Source organism: Chionomys nivalis, chromosome X (genome assembly GCF_950005125.1).
Source record: "Chionomys nivalis chromosome X, mChiNiv1.1, whole genome shotgun sequence".
Taxonomy (NCBI): Eukaryota; Metazoa; Chordata; class Mammalia; order Rodentia; family Cricetidae; genus Chionomys; species Chionomys nivalis.
Genome location: NC_080112.1, coordinates 75,683,881 through 75,705,281, shown reverse-complemented (window position 1 = coordinate 75,705,281; position 21,401 = coordinate 75,683,881). Strand labels below are relative to the sequence as shown.

At 37.7% G+C, this 21,401-nt stretch overlaps 1 protein-coding gene across 1 annotated transcript in view; it reads left to right on the top strand.

Annotated features, from left to right (window-relative positions):
- Window positions 1-20,671, top strand: part of LOC130868490 (fibronectin type III domain containing protein 3C1-like) — a 30,313-nt gene extending 9,642 nt beyond the window's left edge. Inside the window, 18 exon segments of the mRNA XM_057760689.1 lie at window positions 3,206-3,265; window positions 3,694-3,832; window positions 4,356-4,409; window positions 5,138-5,259; window positions 5,346-5,520; window positions 6,550-6,636; window positions 6,842-6,980; window positions 7,599-7,670; window positions 8,251-8,369; window positions 8,492-8,597; window positions 9,012-9,115; window positions 9,327-9,440; window positions 10,443-10,592; window positions 15,794-16,068; window positions 16,381-16,593; window positions 17,053-17,219; window positions 19,519-19,640; window positions 20,414-20,671. Of these exon segments, the coding sequence (XP_057616672.1) occupies window positions 3,206-3,265; window positions 3,694-3,832; window positions 4,356-4,409; window positions 5,138-5,259; window positions 5,346-5,520; window positions 6,550-6,636; window positions 6,842-6,980; window positions 7,599-7,670; window positions 8,251-8,369; window positions 8,492-8,597; window positions 9,012-9,115; window positions 9,327-9,440; window positions 10,443-10,592; window positions 15,794-16,068; window positions 16,381-16,593; window positions 17,053-17,219; window positions 19,519-19,640; window positions 20,414-20,671 (2,476 nt within the window).
- The last annotated feature ends 730 nt before the right edge of the window (window positions 20,672-21,401 follow it).

The following is a 21,401-nucleotide window of genomic DNA, read 5'->3' as shown; positions in this document are numbered from 1 at the left end:
AACATGAGGCTCATGGTTTACTGGTAAGGTTCCAGGGACTCTGCCTCCTTCAGCACCTACATGGCATCTCTCTGACTCTGCCTTCTTTTCTCTTCTATTCCCACCTTGCTTTATTCTTCACTACAATAGGCCCAAAGCTGATTTTTTATTAACCAATAGTATAAAACATATGCACAGCATATAGAAGAGAATCACGCACCACTAAACAGACAGAAGCTCAAAGCAATATGGCTGAAATTGAGAACAAGACAAGGTTGTCCACTCTCTGCATATCTATTCAATATAGTACTTAAGGTTCTACCTAGAGAATAAGACAACAAAAGGAGATCGAGGGGAAACAAATCAGAAACAAAGAAGTCAAACGCTCACTATTTGTTGATGATATGATAGTTTACATAAGTGACCCCAAAACTTTTACCAAGGAACTCATACAACTCATAAACACCTTCAGTAATTTAGCAGGATGCAAGATGAACTCAAAACACCAGTAGCCATCCTTTAAACTGATAATAAATGGACTGAGAAAGAAATCAGAGAAACATTACCCTTTACAATAGCCAAAAATAACAAAATATCTCAGAGTAACTCTAACCAAACAAGTGAAGAAATGCATGACAATAACTTGAAATCTTTGAAGAAGGAAATTGAAGACACCAGAAAATGTAAAGAGCTCTCATGCTCTTGAGTAGGTAGAAATAACACCATAAAAATGTCAATCTTACCAAAAGCAATCTATAGATTCAATAGGATTCCCATCAAAATCTCAGCAAAATTCTTCACAGAATTCAAAAGAATAATACTCAAATTCATATGAAAAAGCAAAAAACCCAGAATATCCAAAGCAATCCTGTACAATAAAGGAACTTCGGTGAGGCATCACAATCCCTGACTTCAAGCTCTAATACAGAGTTACAGTAATGAAAACAGCTTGGTGTTGGCATAAAAACAGACGGGAGGAACAATGGAATTGAATTGAAGACCCGGATATAAATCCACACACCTATAAACATCTGAGTTTTGACAAAAAAGCAAAAAATATAAACTGGAAAAAAGAAAGCATATTCAACAAAAGGTGGTGGCATAAGCAGATATCAACATATAGAAGAATTAAAAGAGATTCATATCTATCACCATGCACAAAACTCAAGTTCAAATGGTTCAAAGATCTCAAGATAAAACTAACCACACTGAACCTCATAGAAAAGAAAGTGGGAAGTATACTTGAATGCACAGGAGACCACTTCCTAAATAATATAAACCCAGTAGTACAAACACTGAAAACAACAATTAATAAATGAGACCTCCTGGGCCTGAGAAGCTTCTGTAAAGCAAAAGACACATTCTACAAGTCAAAATGACAGCCTACAAAAAAGAAAAGATCTTTAACAACTCCAAATCGGAGAGAGGACTGATCTCCAAAATATACAAAGAACTCAAGAAACTGGTCATCAAAAGAACAAAAAATCCAATTTAAAAAAATGGGGTACAGACCTAAGCAGAGAACTCTTAACAAACAAATATAAATGGCTGAAAGACACTTAAGGAAATGGTCAACATCCTTAGTCATCAGAGAAATTCAAATCAACACAACTCTGCAATTCTATCTTAAACCTCTCAGAATGGCCAAGATCAAAAACACCAATGACAGCTTATACTGGAGAGGACATGGGGTAAAGAAAACACTCCTCCATTGCTGGTGGGAGTGCAAACTGGTTCAGCCATTTTGGAAATCCGCATGGCGATTTCTCAGAAAATCAGAAAACAACTTACTCAAGACCCAGCAATACCGCTTTTGGGAATATACCCAAAGGATGCTCAGTCATACCACAGACAGGGACACGAGCTCAACGGTGTTCATAGCAGCATTACTTGTAGTAGCCAGAACCTGGAAACAATCTAAATGTCCCTCAACCAAAAAAAATGAATAAAGAAAATATGGTACATTTACACATGGAGTACTACACAGCAGAAAAAAATGACACGTTGAAATTTGTAGGCAAATGAATGGAGCTAAAAAACATTGTATTGAGTGAGGTAACCCAGACCCAGAGAGACAAATATAATATGTACTCACTCATAAGTGGCTTTTATACATAAAGGAAACAAAAAACAGCCTACAATTCACAACCCCAAAGAACCTAGACAGCAAAGAGGACCCTAAGAGACACATACATGGATCTATACATGAAGTAGAAAAAGACAAGATCTCCTGAGTAATCTGGGAGCATAGGGATCATAGAAAAGGGTAGAAGGGTGAGGGGAGGAAGGGAGGTGAGCAGAGAAAAATAATTAGCTCAGTAAAAACAGAAATAAACTAAAAACAAAAACAGATAAAGAAAAAGAACTTAGCTTTCAATGTTTGGAAGAAAAGGCAGGGAAAGAGGATGAAGCTGCCTGTTTTCTTACATTTCTGATCACACTTAAAGGCTTTTAAGTAGGCTTTGCTTAAAAGTATCAATCCCTTCAATCTCTAGAGGGGTCTTTTAAGGAATTCCTTAGTGTGGTGAAATACACTTAGGTGTTTTTAAGGTTTTGCTCAGGAAGACATAAGTTGGGGATTATAATCCCTCTGATTGTGTGGCCAGCTAGGGTTCCACCACAGAAACATCCTTCTGAAACTGATTGAATGAATTACTTGAGACATGGTGTTCTTTGAAGTTTTGATGTCTACACTCTTTTAAATGGGCTAATCAAAAGAAAATCTAAACTATTTTTGTTAAATGTATGTGGCACTAAAATGCAAATTGACTGATTTGAATTACTGTTATGATTCTTGGTGAGTGGTATAAAGATTTATTGATGTAAATGACAGGACAAACTCAGTACTTCTTAGTGGCCTCTTCCCTGATGGCAAGCAATACCTTTCTCAGCATCTCTAGCCTTGGGCATCCCAGTTTCTGAACTTGAGCTCCTGACATAGAAATTTAGAGCTGTTCTGTGGTGTGTCCTCCAGCTTGTGACAACCACTCACCTCCCAAATCATACCCCTCATCAATTTGGTATGCTTGGTGAGGCACTGCTGCTCCTCAATGCAAGCTGGAGCCTACTAGTAATATTTTGCACACATATAAAGTGGTTTAAATTTATCCGAACGTCAAGGAAATATGTGGTTCTTTATCAGTTATTCAGGTATTACGAGACTAGGAATGCTTATTAGCTATTAAATATATATGAGATCCCATGTAAACAAAGATTATCTTTTCAGTGGTAATGAGGGTACTGTGGCCCTACATCATCTCCAGCCCTACACAGTCTACTTTTTAAGGTAAGAAGTCTGTCCTATATAACCTGCCACCAGACTGCAAGCCAGCCAAGATTCCTCAACCTATGAGAGTTTTAGTACTTAGAATTTCTGAAGTCAGACTGTTTATTTACCAGCAAAATGCCCTTTCCTTCCACCTTCAAACAACCTTATCTCCATATGCATATAAACAACCCTAGTTTAACTCATTAGGTTACCCAGAAAAGAAAGGCCATGAAGGTAAAGAGTGGCGGACTATTGGGAATGAGAAGGGAACAAAACAGCATAATGGGAAAGGACGGGGTATGATCTTCTATGAAAATGCCATAATGTGAGCCATTACTATGTATAAACAGTATATGCTAACAACAGAACAACAAAACATGTGTCTAGAAACACAATCCTGCAACTCAGTACTTGAAAGCTTATGACAATTGCTGTTACCCTTTCAGAGTTACAACCATAAGAGATGCACAGCACAGAAATGTGTCTGAAGTGGTTAGTTTCACAACACGTGGCTGTGAACCGGACCCTCCATTTGCACCCAAACTAATTAGCAGAACCATGAACAGCCTGAACCTGCAGTGGAAAGTAAGGATTTTACTGACAAAAGTATCTCAGTATGACTTTAAAACACTCTCTGGAATCCTGAACTTTAAAATGGATTATGCATGCTTAATCAAACTTACTTCTCTAATGCTTCTCTTCACAATGCTCTTTCTCTTCACTCTGAGAGGTCCTGCCAAGCAAATTGAGAAATGTCAATAGAATTTAGATAATTAATAAAAAGTGAACTTCCCCTTTCCAGCACTTAAATTTTGGTATTAGTCATCACAATTGCTAATAAATCTATCTCTCCATTTTCTTAGGTATCATTTTTAATTTCTTTCCTTTTGTGTAGTTTGAAAACACAAAGTACAGAATCACTGTGTGTCTTGTAGACTGTAAAACATGTGCTTTAACCATAAATTTGAATTGTCATAAAAAATACAAAAATTTTACAGTAGTTTATACCACCTTAAATGCATACACCTATGTATATAATATGCAACACATTTAAATATTTATTATGTAAAAATAACTCAACATAATTTTATCATTCTGATCTTTACAGGGTTCCAAAGACAATGGATCCAAAATAAGCAGCTTTGTTTTGGAATGGGATGAGGTATGCACATTAATTTTGATTTTATTTTTATTAAAATACCTTTTCATATAATATATGCAGATTACAGTTTTTCCTCCCTCAACTCCAGGTCCCCTGCCCATCCCCCATTCAAATCCACAGACTTTGTCATTCTCCTTAGAAAATAGGCATGTAAAACAAGAAAGAAGAAAATAATAATAAGCTATATAAAAACAAGGAAACCTGAATAGGACAAAACAAACATGAACAGGAAAAAAGAGCCAGAGAAAAGGCATATAAACACATATAGACATAGAGACCCATGTTTGCACACCAAGAAATCTCATAAGGATCAAATACCATAATATCTAAGGAAAAGACTTATAGATATTTTTAAATGCCCAGACAAAGCATTATGAGTCACTAAAAAATCTTCAAAAAAATTCTATTGAGTTCATTTTGCATTGGTCAACTACTGTTAGGAATGGATCCTGCCCTTAAGTGTGGTTTGGATAACCAGTGAGACTCCATGGGAGAAAATAAATTTTTCCTTTGCAAGCGCTTTTCAACTGGAGATAACTTCCAGATAAAGGATGAGAGCTTGTGTCCGTTTTCCCCTCTCAGTGCAGGGACCCCATCGGGCTTAAACCTCATGCACAGATATCATGGAAAAATCATTCACCTGATTGTGAATGATTAAGGTGATGACGAGTATGTGCTATTAAGTGCACTATTTTAAAATATTCTAATATTTTGTGTACATTGTCAAGGGTAAAGGTGAAGAGTTCAAAATTTGCTACAGTGGTCCCATGAAACAGCACGAGATATTTAAACTGACCGCTTCTACGAAGTATGCGTTCAGATTAGCTGCCAAAAATCACTTCGGCTCCAGGTACACTGAATTACTTTCACTATTGAAAAGTCTACAGTGCCATGAGATCCTGAAACTGGTGTTTCCACTTTAACATATCCTTTTAGTAATTACAGTGAAATAGCCGTCTTCTACACATCAGGAAACACACCTCCAGCACCGCTGCCTCCTAAGTTGAAAGAAGCAGGAGTCTATCGTTTGTGGCTGGAATGGTGTGCCCCAACAAACCCAAACCCAAATGAAACTCTTACTTATGTCCTCGAGATGGAGGAACCAAGATCTGTAAGTTTCCGGTTTGGGGGCTATGATCTTTAGCCTCATCTCTCAATGCTGTTTTATACTCACTTCTCACTTGGAGGGAGGAACAACCTTGAGTCCCTGGGTTCTGAATGGGCTCAATGCAGAGCAACTAACTGTTGGGCAAGTCTGCATAGGCCCCTCATCCTCAACCAGCTCAAGGCAACAGCAGCATCTCTGCACTCTGCTCGTTCTGTTCAAAGACGTCTGCTAGCATTTTCAGCTCCAGCCCTCTTCTGGCTGACTCTGTGGTCACAGATATCTTTCAGCACCTTTACACAAATCTGCCAAGCTGTCTACCTTCATCTCAGTTTTCTCGTGTGGGTGGGCAACTATCTCATTCCATTTGGAGCTTTCAAATCTGTGTCAAAGAGCTGGTCGATTTAAACAGCAGCCACAAATTACTATGTACAAGCCACAAAATGTTAAATGGAGGAGATAACATTGAGGCGTGTTCTGGGTCGTAACTAATAGGCGACTTACATGTGCTATCTCACTATGTTGTGAAAAATGGACCATTTAAAATTAAAAATTATCTCCATTGTCTATTAAAACTAACTTCTCTCACACAATACATCCCTTTACAACACCACTCCTCCTAGATCCACCCCCAACACACGCACACACACACACACCTCCCAGATCTGCTACTCCTTCGTTTCCCTTCAAAAATGAGCAGGCCTCCAAGAGACAACAAGCGAACACAGTCAAACAAGATATATATAATATGACAAGGCAAAAGCCCTCATATCAGAGCTGGACAAGGCAACCCAATAGGAGGGGAAAACTCTCAAACACAGGCAAAAGAGTCAGAGATACACCCACTCCCACTGTTAGGAGTCCCAAGAAAGCATCAAGCTAACAGCTGTAACATATATGCAGAGGAACTGGTGCAGACCCTTTGGGGTTCAGAAAGTCTAAGGTACTTTCTCAAGACCATTAAGGTAGATAGTGAGTTGAAGTTAGAGCTTGAACCTAAGCTTCGTTCCTAAATTCCCTGTCCTCCATTTTCAGAGATTCGGTTTTAAACCTAAATACAATGGAGTAAATCTCTCCTGCATTGTAAGACATCTTCAGAGAAATACTGCATACAAGTTTCGGGTATGTGTAATAATATAATTATTGGTGTTGCATTTTCATATAAGACTAAACTATTCGGTGGAATAAATGCTTGATTTTTTTCTTTGAAATGAAACTTTGCTTTACATTTAATTCTTGAAAATGCTCACCCAGCTGCACATTACACATTATCAAAGCAGACGTTTATTTCCAATGCCCAACAAAATATTTTCTTTTACACAAACAGATTTTTGCCTGCAATCTAGAAGGAAGAAGCAACCCCAGCAGAGAAGTAAAATATTTTACTCGTCCAGTCAAGCCTAGATACCCAAAGAAACCATATGTAGTGGGAGAAATTCAAGCACGCCAAGTAAAAATTGGATGGGGTAAATAATTCGTCTATGTCTAAAATTTGTTCTCCCCATAATAACTGTTGAAAAGAAATCTTTCTACAATTGCTCTAAGCTTAATAAAATGTTCCCATTTGCTTGTGAAATATTCTCCCGTATAAATAAGTTATAAATTATAACCCTATAATTTTTTCCTAATTTGCTATTGAATTTCCTATAGCTAGTTTAATTATTCACACATGAACTAACTTTTGAACTACATATGGATCCTTAAATAACCATCTTCCAAGTAAAATCTTAGATAACATAATTACCATAGAAAGAATTCTGTGTCACAGATAAATATCAGCTTAACCAAAATTATATTTAAACACATTTATTGCCTCAACTACATAAATTAAAGTTATTCCCATATTCTTGTCATTTAGTTCCTTATCAAGAACTTTGAAATACTATCTAAATATTTCATGAGTGATATCAAATGTGTGTAACTTGTACTCGGTTTGTAGATTGTTACTAGTATACAGATATAAATACAACAATGAGACATGTTTTTATTTTTCTCTTTGAAAAGTTACAATTTATGAGATAAAATTTTAGTGAAAGACTTGCAAGCTTTTTCTAGAATCACTTACAATATGTTTTTCTTTTTAGATTCCCCCAGAGACAATGGTGTGATGCACATTTCAAGTTACAGTTTAGAAGTCAGTGAAAATTCAGATGGTGGTAAGGCAATACAAATTTTAAAAGATTGTATTTTGAAATAATCTTACACTCATCTAGAAGCTATGAAAAAATAGCACAGAGTTCCCTAGAAAAACGTTGACTTAGCTTCACCTAATAGTAGTGTGTTATGTAGCCATAGTACAATTGAAAGAACCAGAAACCAATAGAAATACACAGCTGTAAAGCCAAACCACAGAATGTAATTGGAGTCCTTTGAGTTTTGACAAGAAATCTTTACTTACTAATCCCTTATACTTTTGTTTAATTCTACTGGGAACAGAATAATTTATTATAAAAAGAATACTGCATTTCTCTAGGTAGTAGTGGCACACATGTGTAATCCCAGCACTCAGGAGGGAGAGGCAGGCAGAGTTCTGTGAGTTGGAGACCAGCCTGATCTACAGAGTGAGTTGCAGAAGAAACCCTGTTTTGAAAACTCCCCCACAAAAAGATTATTGGAACCACTTACGTTCTAAGATGGTTGTTTCTTTGCAAATATCATGCATATATTAATTATGGGGACTTGAAAGTTAGAAGTGACCTATGAACAAATTGAGCCAATTTGCTCTTCTTCCTGCAGCAAATCTCTGGAAGATAATCTACAATGGCACTCTTCAGGAATTTCTGTACGATGACCTCCAACCAGGCACCACATATAAACTGAGAGTCTTTTGCACTTCACCTGTAGGCAAAAGCCAGGTAAGAAATCAGAAAAGGGAGAGTTCTCAAACTGAGGGTTGAAATAAACTGTCATATTACTGAATGTTTTCTAAAGCTGATCTCCAATTTAGTTAAATAGTAAAATATTTTCTATCTCTTAGCCTTCTGATGTATTGAAAATTCAGACACCTACTCTACCTCCTGCGTCTTATCGCTCACTACCCTTAAACAGCAAAACCAAGTGCAAGGACAGAAACCTTCTCCTTGGTAAGTAAGGTTTCCTTACGTGATTGACAACTGTACCTAAATTTCTTGTCCTGTGACTTTTATTTTGAGTGCCTGTGTTAATATCATCAGGCAAAGTTTCCTTTTAGTCTGAATTGAATAATTCTTAGCAAGCCACTGCTTGGTAACAGAAACCTAGCTTTTTAATGTGTAAGTCAAATTATGAGGTTAATAGATATAATAAGCTTGGCGTCTCTAAGCATTTTAAGAGAGGAGTCTTAACTCACTCCACAGTATATTGTATTGTTTTAAAGAACCATTCCTATATACTAGAGACTTGGAATGGAGCTAAAGGATAGTGTATGTGTTTAGTATAAACAAAAGTGGGTTCAAACACTAGTACAAAAATAACTAATTTGGAAAGAGGGGAACTGACACATTTTACATATTTTATAGACAACCGATCCATTAATCGGAACTTGGAAACAGTTATGCGTGGCAAAAAAGCAAAAGGTCCCTGGAATGACAGAAAGTATCCAGGCTCTGTAAAGAAATGTACAGTAAGTAAATGACTTCCTGAAGAACCCACAGTTTCTGGATAAAAGCATAAAATAGGAGAAGAGAAGTTGCACTGCCCAGGTGACCCGCCTGAACTTCAGTTCACTTTGAGTGAATACATGCTTGCACTGTACTTGCCGTCCAGGTAAGGAGTGACCGCGTCTGCAAAGTCATGCATGGGTTTGTTTATTTGTATGTTTGTTTAATTTGTAGCTTGGATCTCCTTCAATGAAGTGTGAAACTGTACCAGCTCGGCACCCTCCTTCTCAGTGTGGTACACCTGTGCTAACCTGCAAGGGTCCAACCTGTGTTGCTGTCAGTTGGGAGGTATTTCACTAATTCAACTTCTTATTAATTGTGCTGATACACAAACATGTTAATGGGTTAGAACATTTCTGGGGAAAACTTGAAACCTCTCATGAATCATAGATTAGAATTAGGATACCATAACCCTCACACCTTGGTTTCAAGAACATACCTAGGACTTGATACCCATAATATCATGAAGACCACAAAACTAATATTCTGCTCTTCAGGTATCAACTATAAAAGCAGGGATCAAAATGGACTATCAATGGGTTACTAATTGAGGTTTTAAAGCTAATGCAAGAGATAGCTAAGGTAAATCATTTTATAAAAGTTTAACTTTCTGTGCTGATGAGGACTGAAGCTGGGGCTGATTTATGCATGCTAGGCAAGCGCTCTACTTCTGAACAATATCCCCAGCCCAGAACTTGCTATTCTTTGAAGAACGTCATTGAAAAATCTTCTGGTACCATTTCTAACCTGTAACTGCAAGCTGGTACATAAGGTATATCAGAGATGTAAAAATATGTTTTTAACAACCCATGTGAATGTCTTACCAAACCACTTACGTTCTTAAAAATAAAGATTAGCCTAATTATTTAGGCGAATAGGTTCATTTGGGTTGTTCTTTTTTCCCCAGTCTCAAGCATTGGTTTATTTTTTAACATTGACAGAAAGGCTTAGTCTGTTAATAATGTATGACAACGCTGATTTTTAACTTATGTAGGCCAATTCACCAGGGTATGTGATCAGTGGTTTATCATACTAACCAATGGCAATGTTAAACAATATTAATATATTTGTTTTCATTCATCTCAGTTGTGAAATCAGCACGTCCTTTTTCTTACTCTAACTTGTGCCTTTGAATGTGGTTCTAGTGTCCAGTCTGTGTTTGTTTCCATCCATCTCTATCCTGTTTCACTTGATGGATTACAAGCTTCATGTGTTCTTCTGCTCCACAGTATCTAATATAGTGACCACTTAGAAAAAGGATTTAATTTCTGTGTGTATTTTGTCTTTCAGATTCCTAAATGCAATGGTGCTGAAATCACTGCTTACCGACTGCAGTGGGGACAAGTTGAAGATTCCATGCACTTGATTTACACTGGCCCTTGTTTGCAGTACGAAGTCAAAGGCCTTATTCCAGCAACCACGTATTTTTGCAGAGTCCAGGTAGAGATGGCATTTCCTTCACTATAAAGAAGGCAATAGCTATTAAACTGCACTTCCCATATATAGAATACTAGTGTCATTCCCAATGTAAAGACCAGAGTAAAGTCAAGAAGGGAAGGATTTCTAAGAATATTGCTTATCTTTGACTACAGCACTTGGAGTTCCTTCTCATATTATTTAAAACCCCAAATGATCTCACATGTACTTTCCAGTCCCACTTGATCTGCCATATTTCCATTATATTTCTGTGGTTTTCAGATCTCTCTGAACTTAGCAATTATCTAAAATGCTTATTAAAACACTGACTTGAGTCAGCCTGTCATACATGCATATATTCCCACAATTTTAGATAATGAGGAGGATTGCCACAGGTTTGAGGTAAGCCTGGGATACATAGTAAGTTTGTCTTAAACAAACAAATACACACATTCAGTTCTATACAATCAGTTTCATTCTTTCCTTTTCTTTTTCTTTCTTTTTTTTTTTTTTGGTGGGGGTTGGTTTTGCTTTTGGCATTTCAAGAAAAAACAGGGATTTTCTGTGTAGCTCTGGTTGTCCTGGAATTCTCACTGGAGAACAGGCTGGCCTCAAACTCAGAAATCCAACAGCCTCTGCTTCCGCAATGCAAAGATAGGTTGACTTTGAGAAAAACTTGGGACAGGCACTTATCAGAAATCAAGAGAGTAAGACGATCAACTTCATTTACTGGCTAGGTTTCTTATAGGGGTAGTTCTTGGAAAGGCCTTACTGGGGGTGCTGTGAATTTTCCTGAATGATCAGAATGGTCTTGTGGGTTAGATGAGATGATGTTACTGATTTAACTAACATTACGGGAATGATACATTCAATTAAAGTCTGCCTTCAGCAAACTGAAACTCTTAGTTTCATGGAAAGGGATACTATTCAGGCCAGAATGGAGCTGCCTTCAAGACAAGATGGCTGTGCTTCTGTTCTCTCAATTCAGGAACTATGCTCTAATGATACTTCCTGTTAGAGAGGGGCGACAGTCCTAGGAACGAAGGGACTGGAGGAGAAAAACTTTAAGGCCTTCTTGTGAGTTGACTGTGCTAGGAAAACTGAGGTGATCCTGTCAGCCAAAATCTTCTGGAAAAGGTTAACAGATCATGGATAGAGCAATCCCAGAATGATCACGATAAGCAGGAGCAACTAAAGGAGCAGCCAAAGGAGCAATTAAGTATGTGAAAGGGTTAATCATGAGATGGAGGACTGAAGAACAATGGCTCTGTTCTTTAATAATTTTAATTTAATTTTATAAAGATGCCTGGCAGCCACAGAGGTCAGAATAGAAAGCTTCAGGTCCCTTGGAACAGAGTTACATATGATTGTGAGCCACACTGAGGATGCTGGAAACTGAACCCAGGACCACTGTAAGAGCAACAAGTGTTCTTAATCGTCAAGCCATTTTTCCAGGCCACTAGCCTGTAAACCTTGTTCTCCATTTCTACCAGAACCAACTTACTGGTAAGCAAATAGCGCTGTTTATTCAAAAGTGCACACATTGCCCCCATAGGTGACCTCTAAAATACAGGGAAGGTCCAGAAGGTCTGCATGACAAAAACAGCTAGGTAACATCTGGTCTTGGATTGTGAGGAGCCAATGTGTAACATTGCTGATGCTCTCTCTAACACTTGTTTAGAGAGAAAGACGAGTTAACTGGTGAAAGGTTTCTCATAGGATGGGGGTCCTTGTATCTAACTCCATCATGACTCCCAAGGTTGTTTAGAGACCCTGATGGAGGCTGAGACCTGGATAGGTACATCAGAGGAGAGAAATGACATGGCGGGGGACAGAAAAAGGAAAGAGTACTTTTTCCTATCCAATTAAGAGGAGACACATGTGGGTGAAGAAGGCGCAATTTAAGAATAGGCCCATGGTACAAACCAGGCAAAGGAAGGGTCAAATCATGACATCTGGAAGAGCTCTCCTGAGTGTCCACGTTTAGTCTTAAGATTGAGTGTGCCAGAGGGAGAAGGAGGCTCCAGAGACTAGGGATGTGACAGGATAGATAAGGGAGCAAGGATAGCCTGGAGGAGACCCTTCCAAGACATAGTTGAAAGGTTGGATTTTAGAATTTTAGGATTTCAGAGAAACTGTAGGTAAGACTCAAATATCAAATGGAGATGGAGTTGGAGAAGGGCAGAGGAGGAATAGCGGTAGGAAAGTAGGTCATGAGGAAGGAAAGTCAGGATAGCTCTGTAGACCAGGCTGCCTTCGAACTCGAAGAGATCCGCCTGTCTCTACCTCCCAAGTCCTGGGACTAAAGGCATGTGCCACTTACCACCCATTTGTCTTTTTCTTTTAAAAAAAAAGGTGGGGGGCCAGTTTTTCTATGTATCCTAGATTGGCCTTGAATTATTGATCTTTCTGCCTCCACCAAACAAGTACTGGAATTGTAGGTATGTGCCACTATGCCTGGCACTCTATGGGATTTAATTTGAGAAGTTTAATACTGAGTGTTCTTTGTCCATAGTAAAATCAAATTATCAACCAATACAAAAGATATCTTAAATGTTTATCAGAGAGAAATTAAATAATACAGTTTCAGATTTTCCATGATCAAAGCTGAAATCTCAAAGAAAAATATTAAATGAACATAACTGGATAAAAATCGAAATGCACCATAACAAAATGAGGGGGATGAACTAAAACAGTACTGAGGAAAAGAACTCAGAATATTAGATGCTTATATTACTACAGAACTCGATTCAGTAATCTAAGTTTCTATATCAGGTAATGAACAGAATGACAAAATAAACGAAAAGCAAGAAGAAGGGAAGTGACAATGGAAAACAATAGTAAAATTCAATAAAACATTATGATTGGTTCACTAGAAAAAAAACCAAGAAAGTTGAAAAAACTTCTTATAAACTGACAAGGATGAAAAGAATAGAGCAGCTGGTGTGATCAGTATGCGAGGCCATGGGTTCATCTGCACTAAAAAGGGATGGACACGGGCTGGAGAGATGGCTCAGTGGTTAAGAGCATTGCCTGCTCTTCCAAAGGTCCTGAGTTCAATTCCCAGCAACCACATGGTGGCTCACAACCATCTGTAATGAGGTCTGGCACCCTCTTCTGGCCCTCAGGCATACAAGCAGACAGAATATTGTATACTAAATAAATAAATAAATAAATACATTTTAAAAAAAAAAAAAAAAAAAAGGGATGGACACAAATCACTGATTTCCAGAATACAACAGCATTATTTTTACAAACTCACTTTTACACATGAGCACAAGAAGTGAAACTAGTCCTCAAAAATCACAAAGCTGTGAAGCTCAGCCTAGGTGGTATGTGGCAGTGTAGTCATAAAAGAATTTGTGCCTATATAATAAAGACACTTAGAAATTTCCAGTCCTAAATGGTTTCACAGGAGAACTCTCCAAAGAGTTTAAAGACAAATTAGCAGTGAGTTTACATCTTCCTTTCCAGAATGAAACCTTAATACTAAATAAAAGTATAAACCAGAAAGCACATACATGTAGTATCAACTACTCGAGACTGAAATGCTAGGATCCCTTAAGTCCAGAGGTTTCAGTCCAACCTCAGCAACATAGCAAGAATCTGGCTCTTAAAAATAAATAAAGTCCTAAATTTATAAACAAGAACAAAACTAAAAAAAAAAAAAAAACATAAAAATGTAAGAGAAAATCTACGTGATCTATGTCTAGGCAAACACTTGATATCAAAAGTAGAGACCCACAAAAGGAATAGTGGTAAGTTTGAGCTATTAAATGTTTAAAATTTTTACTTTTCTATGTTCTAAAATGCATGAAATTGAACCTACTGGCTGGGAGATAATATTTGCCATTCTCATATCTTGAAAAGGACTAGAACCTAAAATACATAAAGACTCTCAAAACTCAGGAGTTATTTCAGGCAGCTCAGTTAGAAAATGCATACAGGCTGAGCAATGATAGCACACACCTTTAATCTCAGCACTCAGGGAGGCAGAGGCAGGTAAATCTCTATGAGTTTGAGGCCAGCCTCATCTGCAGGGTGACTTCCAGGACAGTAGAGATACACAGAGAAATCTTGACTCAAAAAACATAGATAGAAGAAAATGAATAAAGATTGGTGACTGAAGATAACGTACCAGGGCAAGTGAGCACATGCAAAGATGTTCAGAGTCATTTACTATTAGGGAAATGCACAAGGAAATTCCATTCCGATCTTTCAGAATGCATAAGTTAAGGATGTCAAAGTCCTAAGGAAACTGGTCACTCACACTTTGCTGATGAGGATCATAGCCTTTCCAGAAAAGAGCACAGTAGCATCTTACATTTATTTGTAGGAGTCAAAAACTAAAATTGGCTCAATATCTTTCAACATGTGTGTGGTTAAATAAACATCCACCCATCTAGGTACATCTATAATGTGGCACATGGTTCAGTAATGAATTTGAACAAATTACTAATATATAGGATAGATGAAAGCTCTGCAGATTATTACAGTAACTAAAAGCTGAGCCGGCAAAGTTATATGTTGTGTTATATTATATTCTGAAAACAAGAAATTTGTAGTAATGATTAATAGCTAGCAGTTAGTGGTTTCCATGAGTTAGAAGCTGGGCAGAGTAGGAACATACTGTGGCTGGAACAGGAGCACATAGAATCCTTTAATAAAACTTCTTTGTATTGAAGTGGCTATGGTCACTGAATAAAAGTTAAGTACACACACAAATAACTGCACACAGTTCCAAGTAACATCCGTGGGTTTTATCAATGGTGATTTCCTGGTCATAGTATTGAGCTGTAACTATTGAAAATAATTGTCTCCAGAGAAAAGTAGGTACAGGATATATGTATATATTATTGTTCAGTTTGGGATCATATATTATATGCTTTCCCAATATCAGTGAAACTGATTGACTGGATAGGAATGTAACAGAGATAAAAACTCTAGCATGAAGAATGGAGAAAGGCTTAGTGTCATAGTTGATGAGTCTTGTGGGGGTTAATTATCTAAAATGTCTGTATAACATTCCTGACTTTCCTTCCCTTGTGTGCACTCTTTACCTTCCTAAAGACGCAGACTGCAAGTCTCAGAATGTATTTCTCCAATGTAGAATCAAATTGTTAGAATATGAGTTTATGATGCACTGTTTCGTTATGCAACAAAATGGCTCATGCACAGAAAATCATCAAAATGAATTGCTAACAAATGTTGCATGTGTTTTTCAGGCTGTCAATACAGTTGGGGTTGGAATGTTTGGAGGAACTGGAAAAGTAACTACACCGGGAACTGTACCCGCCAAAGTTCCAATGTTACAAGAAGTTGAAGACAAAGTTCCTGCCAAACTGTCCTCATCTTGCATAGCTATCCAATGGGAGGAGCCAGACTGCCATGGCTCTCCCATCACTGGATATAACATTGAGTATGAAAATAAAAAAATCTTGACTGTTGATAGAGTAACAGAGTATGTTCTGAAAAATCTACAGCCTAATACTACATACCGGTAAGTCACTCATATCTTATTTTGGGAAGGTGGAAAGAATGTTGGGAATTTTGAGCAGATCTGTTTTGTGTATTTAATACACTTCAGATTTCTTTTGAAAAAAGTTCTGGCTCATTGGCGAAATTTCATATTAGTAAGAATCATTTCTGCCTCTCATCAGTAGTTTTCAATAGTAGTTCTGTCTTGGAAACCTGTCTTGTAATCAGTACAATAGTCATTCTATATAGAGATAGAGTGGGTTGGCTTATATGAAGAAAAGTATTTACTCTACTAAACATAAATTTATAAATTTTAACTTATTTTTACCACTAGAATCAGAATTCAAGCTATTAATCATTACGGACTAAGTCCTTTTAGCCCATCAATAAGAAGCAAAACCAAACCAATACTACCCGCGCCTCCACAGCTTGATTGTGTGGTCCAAGGACACCAGAGTCTCAGACTCAAATGGGGCAATACATCAAGGAAAAAATCACGTGCCAACTTTATAAGCTACAACTTACTAATGGAAGATCGATCTGGCAGGTAACCACTTTTACCATTTAATGTCTACTGTAATTAGAACACTTTAAATTATTATATCTTTCCATCCATTCTCTCTCTCTCTCTCTCTCTCTCTCTCTCTCTCTCTCTCTCTCTCTCACTCTCTCTCTCTCTCTCTCTCACACACACACACATATCTTAATCTGTAGTTTCAGTGAACGAAGTCGACATGAAAACAATAACAGTTTATCCTTGTCCATGGATAAACTGTGTATTTTCCCTTCTTCCTAACCACTTTTCCTTTACCTAGTGCAATGTAAGTACCAGAGAACAGAAGTTTTGGAAGAAAGAGAGAAATCCTGCCACCCTGACAGTATTGATCTTGTGACTTGATTTCTTTTTGCCTTTTTCTTTGTTTACCCTTTCTGGTTTATTTTGACTTTCTTGGGTTCAACTGCTGATTATAACATTGCTTCCTAATCTTTATCTTTTTCCTCTCAGATTTTCTGTCATTTACCATGGGCCTGATCTGACTCACAACGTGCAAAAATTGAGTGAATATACACAATACAAGTTTAAAATCCAGGCATGTAATGAAGCTGGTGAGGGACCACAGTCTGATGTCTACACTTTCACTACAACAAAAACCCCACCTGGTGCTCTTAAAGGTAAATGATGCATGCAGACACTGAACATTTTCTTAGAGCTTCCTCAGCACACATATATAAGCAGTAATTAGAAAATGCTAAGTCAAGAGAGGCAGCAAGGCTCAGAAGGACAAATGCCACATGTTCTCTCTCATGGAAATTCTGACTTCTAAATCTTATATAAATGTATTTAGGTGAGAGTCAGTATCGGTAGAGGTGAGGAAAGTAGAAATTATAAGACTAGGGGAGACTCTAAGGAAAGAGGTAGAAAGGGCATGGAACACATATGACATTAAAGTAGAAGGGGATTCAGGAGGTTGAGGAGTACAAGTAGTAAGACAGAGCAGGAAACTGAGATGCACAGCCAATGGGGAACCTAAACAAACTCAAAATGTTTGAAAACGCCATAACAAAGTCTCTTACTGGGCTGGAGAGATGGCTCAGAGGTTAAGAACACTGCCTGTCCTTCCAAAGGTCCTGAGTTCAATTCCCATGAACCACATGGTAGCTCACAACCATCTGTTATGGGATCTGCTGCCCCCTTCTGGTCTGCAGGCATACAAACAGACAGAATATTGTATACATAATAAATAAATAAATATGAATAAAAAAAGAATGCCTGCACAATAAAAAAGAAAGTAAGTCTCTTACTTTCTTTGCTGATTTAAAAATTAAATTAAGAGCCCTGGCTCCACTTGCTAAGCACCTGGGTTCAATTCCCAGCACCCACATGACAGCTCACAACTGTCTGTAACTCCATTCAGGGTATCTGGCTCCCTTGTATGGTAATACCTGAAGGCAAAACATAAATGCACATAATAATAATAAATAAACGCCTTTAATAGCAACACTCAGTGGGACAGAAGCATGCAGATCACTGTGAGTTCGAGGCCAGCCTGGGCAACAGAGCAAGTTCCAGGACAGGTTCCAAACCTACACAGAGAAACCCGGTCTCAAAAAAAACAGAAAAAAAAAATGTAGAAATTAAATTAAATTAAATCTTGGGTCTAGAGAGATGGTTCAGTAGTTGGGAGCACTAGATGCTCTTGCAGAGAACCCAGGATCAATTCCCAGTGCCTACATGGCATCTCACAGCCATCTGTAGCTACAGTTCCAGGGGATCTAGTGCCTATTTCTGTCCTCCACAGACACCAGGCACACATAGTGCAGACATAATATATGCAAGCAAAACACCCACACACATAAAATAGATAAATAATTTAAAATTTAAATTAAATTAAATCTTAAAATTAGCAGCAGTAATTTTTAAAATTCACTAATAAAATATCAGAAAAGTAGTGCTTAATGGTGTACTTCAGGAGCAAGAAAAGATTTATCAAGACTTCAATCCTGGTGGTGGGGGCACACATCTTTAATCTCAGCACTTGTGAGGTAGAGCCATGCGGGTCTTTACGTTCAAGGCCAACGTGGTCTAAAGAGTGAGTTCCAAGACAGCCAGGACTGTTGCACAGAGAAGCTCTGTCTCCAAAAAAAAAAAAAATAAAAAAGGGTTAATAAAACTCCTGCCATCAGTATTTTTCAAATATCTTAGAGATCATCTAATTCAAGCACTGTAAGTTTTAAGTGTAAGACATGGAGCTGAAGAGAGACCTCAATGCTTAAGAGCACTGATTGCTCTTGTATAGGACTCAGGTTATGCTCCCAGCGTCCACTTAGTGGTTCAAAAATATCCACAACTCTGGTTTCATGGAATCCAATGCCCTGTCTCTGTGATCACCCAGAACACACACTGGTACCCATACCTATACACATGCAAAACACAGGCTCCTGGTTTCCATAATGGTGGGCTGCACACATTGTCATATCCATTCATTGCTACACATTATATTTTCTAAAATGGTTTGTTATGAAGACTTTTCAAACCCAAAACTACACTAGGTGTTTGGGAACTTACTGTAGCACTGAGCCTTTCTTAGGGTGGGCTTTTAAGCACAAAAACCATGTACTGGGATGACATACTTTAGTTAACAAGAACAGTTAGCCAGAAGTAGAACTATAGAAGCCATAAAACAAAGTTAGGATATTTAGAGACTTTGGAGTCAGTTGTCCTAAGGTCTGGGGCATGTTACAATCAGAACAGTTAAGTCCAATCTTCATAGTAAGTTCCAGGCCAGCCACAGCTACACAGAGAAACCATCTCTCAAAATACAACATAAATATCTTTTTTAAATATGGTTACATGTTTCTCATATTAGGTCTACATGTGCTTGTAATGGCTGTGTGGTTTAAGTCATTTTAATGTATTCAGCATCATTTAGAAAAAAATAGATCGTTCTAAAATGCAATTTTCCTTTTCCAGCCCCTAAATTACATCCACTAAATAGCAACATTTGTGAGATCAAATGGGATTCCTTGGAGCCAATTAAAGGTGATCCCATTGTTTACTGTCTTCAAGTCTTCACTGGAAAGAAAGCTGAACAGGTATATTCTTTCACATTTAGTCTCTAATATTCTGCCAGGCACGATAGCACCTCTCTGTAGCCTCCGCACTTATGGGTAAACACAGGAGGATGAATGTACTCTTTGGTTACATAGCAAGTCTGAGGGTATCCTGGGCTCTACAAGGTCTTGTATTGTTGACAAAAAAAAAAAAAAAAAACAAAAACGTATACTGGGGGATGGGCACACCTCTTTGATCCCAACACTTGGGAGGCAGAGGCAGGCAGATCTCTGAGTTCTAGGTCAGCTTGGTCTACAGATTAAGTTCCAAGACAACAAAGACTACACAGAGAAACCCTGTCTCAAAAAAATATTGTAGTTCTATGTACAGCTGAGGTTAGAGCTTTTAGAGGGTAGTATGTTACTTTCAAAGGGGTTTAAAGTAACTAAATCTTATTCCAAAGTCTCATCTGATCTGTAATATTTATGTACATAATCTAGCTTATTCATTTAATTAGCTCATCACCATTGAATTATGTAGTATTTCTTGATTAAACTGACCACAATCCATGTTCAAGTCCAGACATGAAATAATTAATTCTCAACAGTTGTAGGGTTTTTATGCTTTATTAAACATAATTATCCAACAAATACTGAATACCCTCAAAACTTTAGAAACACTGAGTAAAATTTTACTTTTGTTGTCAACATGTTCGTTAAAATAAGGAATTTTGTTTTTCTTGTTGTAAAAAAACTATACAATATAGTTTTAATTGGAAAAAACTGTAATTTTCATTTGATCCCTTTTCCTTTAGATTTACAAAGGACCAAATACCACCTTTTCCTTTTCCAACTATCTTGCAAATTCAAAATATCGCTTCAAAGTCTGTGCCGGACGCCAATATGAAAATTCTGATGGCATGCAAGAGGTATGGGGACCATATAGCTCCAGCTCATTTTTGTCAACTTATAAGCTTCAGTCTGGGTGCAGCAAAGGGAGTGGAGGGAAAAGAAGAAGCAAGCACAATAGCAAAGATAAAAAGCACAAGAATGAAAAAAGTAATCAGTACTAAAACCACATGAAGACTCAACCAAGAAAGAAAATTGCAGACCAATCTCACTCATAAACATAGATGCAAAAATACTCAATAAAATACTGGCAAACTGAACCCATAATAAGTAAATATTTTTTTAAAAAGATATTTAGAAAACAGATTGATAGTGTGGTCATTTAACAACAATGGGTTCTTTTACAAGACCTATGACCTCCTTACTCATGAGCTTTTAAAATATATATATATTTATTTATTTATTATGTATACAATATTCTGTCTGTGTGTATGCCTGCTGGCCAGAAGAGGGCACCAGACCCCATTACAGATGGTTGTGAGCCACCATGTGGTTGCTGGGAATTGAACTCAGGACCTTTGGTAGGGCAGGCAATGCTCTTAACCTCTGAGCCATCTCTCCAGCCCTCATGAGCTTTTGACAAGGTCTAAAGTGACAAGCAGAAAATCTCTCCTAGGTCAAGCCTCATATTTAATCCAAAAGCAGTTAGTTAACCCCATAACCGTCATGCCACTTTTGGATGTAACCTGATTCAGTAATTGTAACATGGAGGGTCCTACTTGTTGTGGTTTCTGTCCCGCCCAGTACCCCACAGCCGGCAAGCCCCAAATAAAATCACACAGAGATCTCTATGAGTTATAAAGCTGATTGGCCCACTAGGTCAGGTTATTAGCTCTTGTAGCTTATATTAACCCATTTCTCTGATCTATATTAGCCATGTGGCTCAGTACCTTA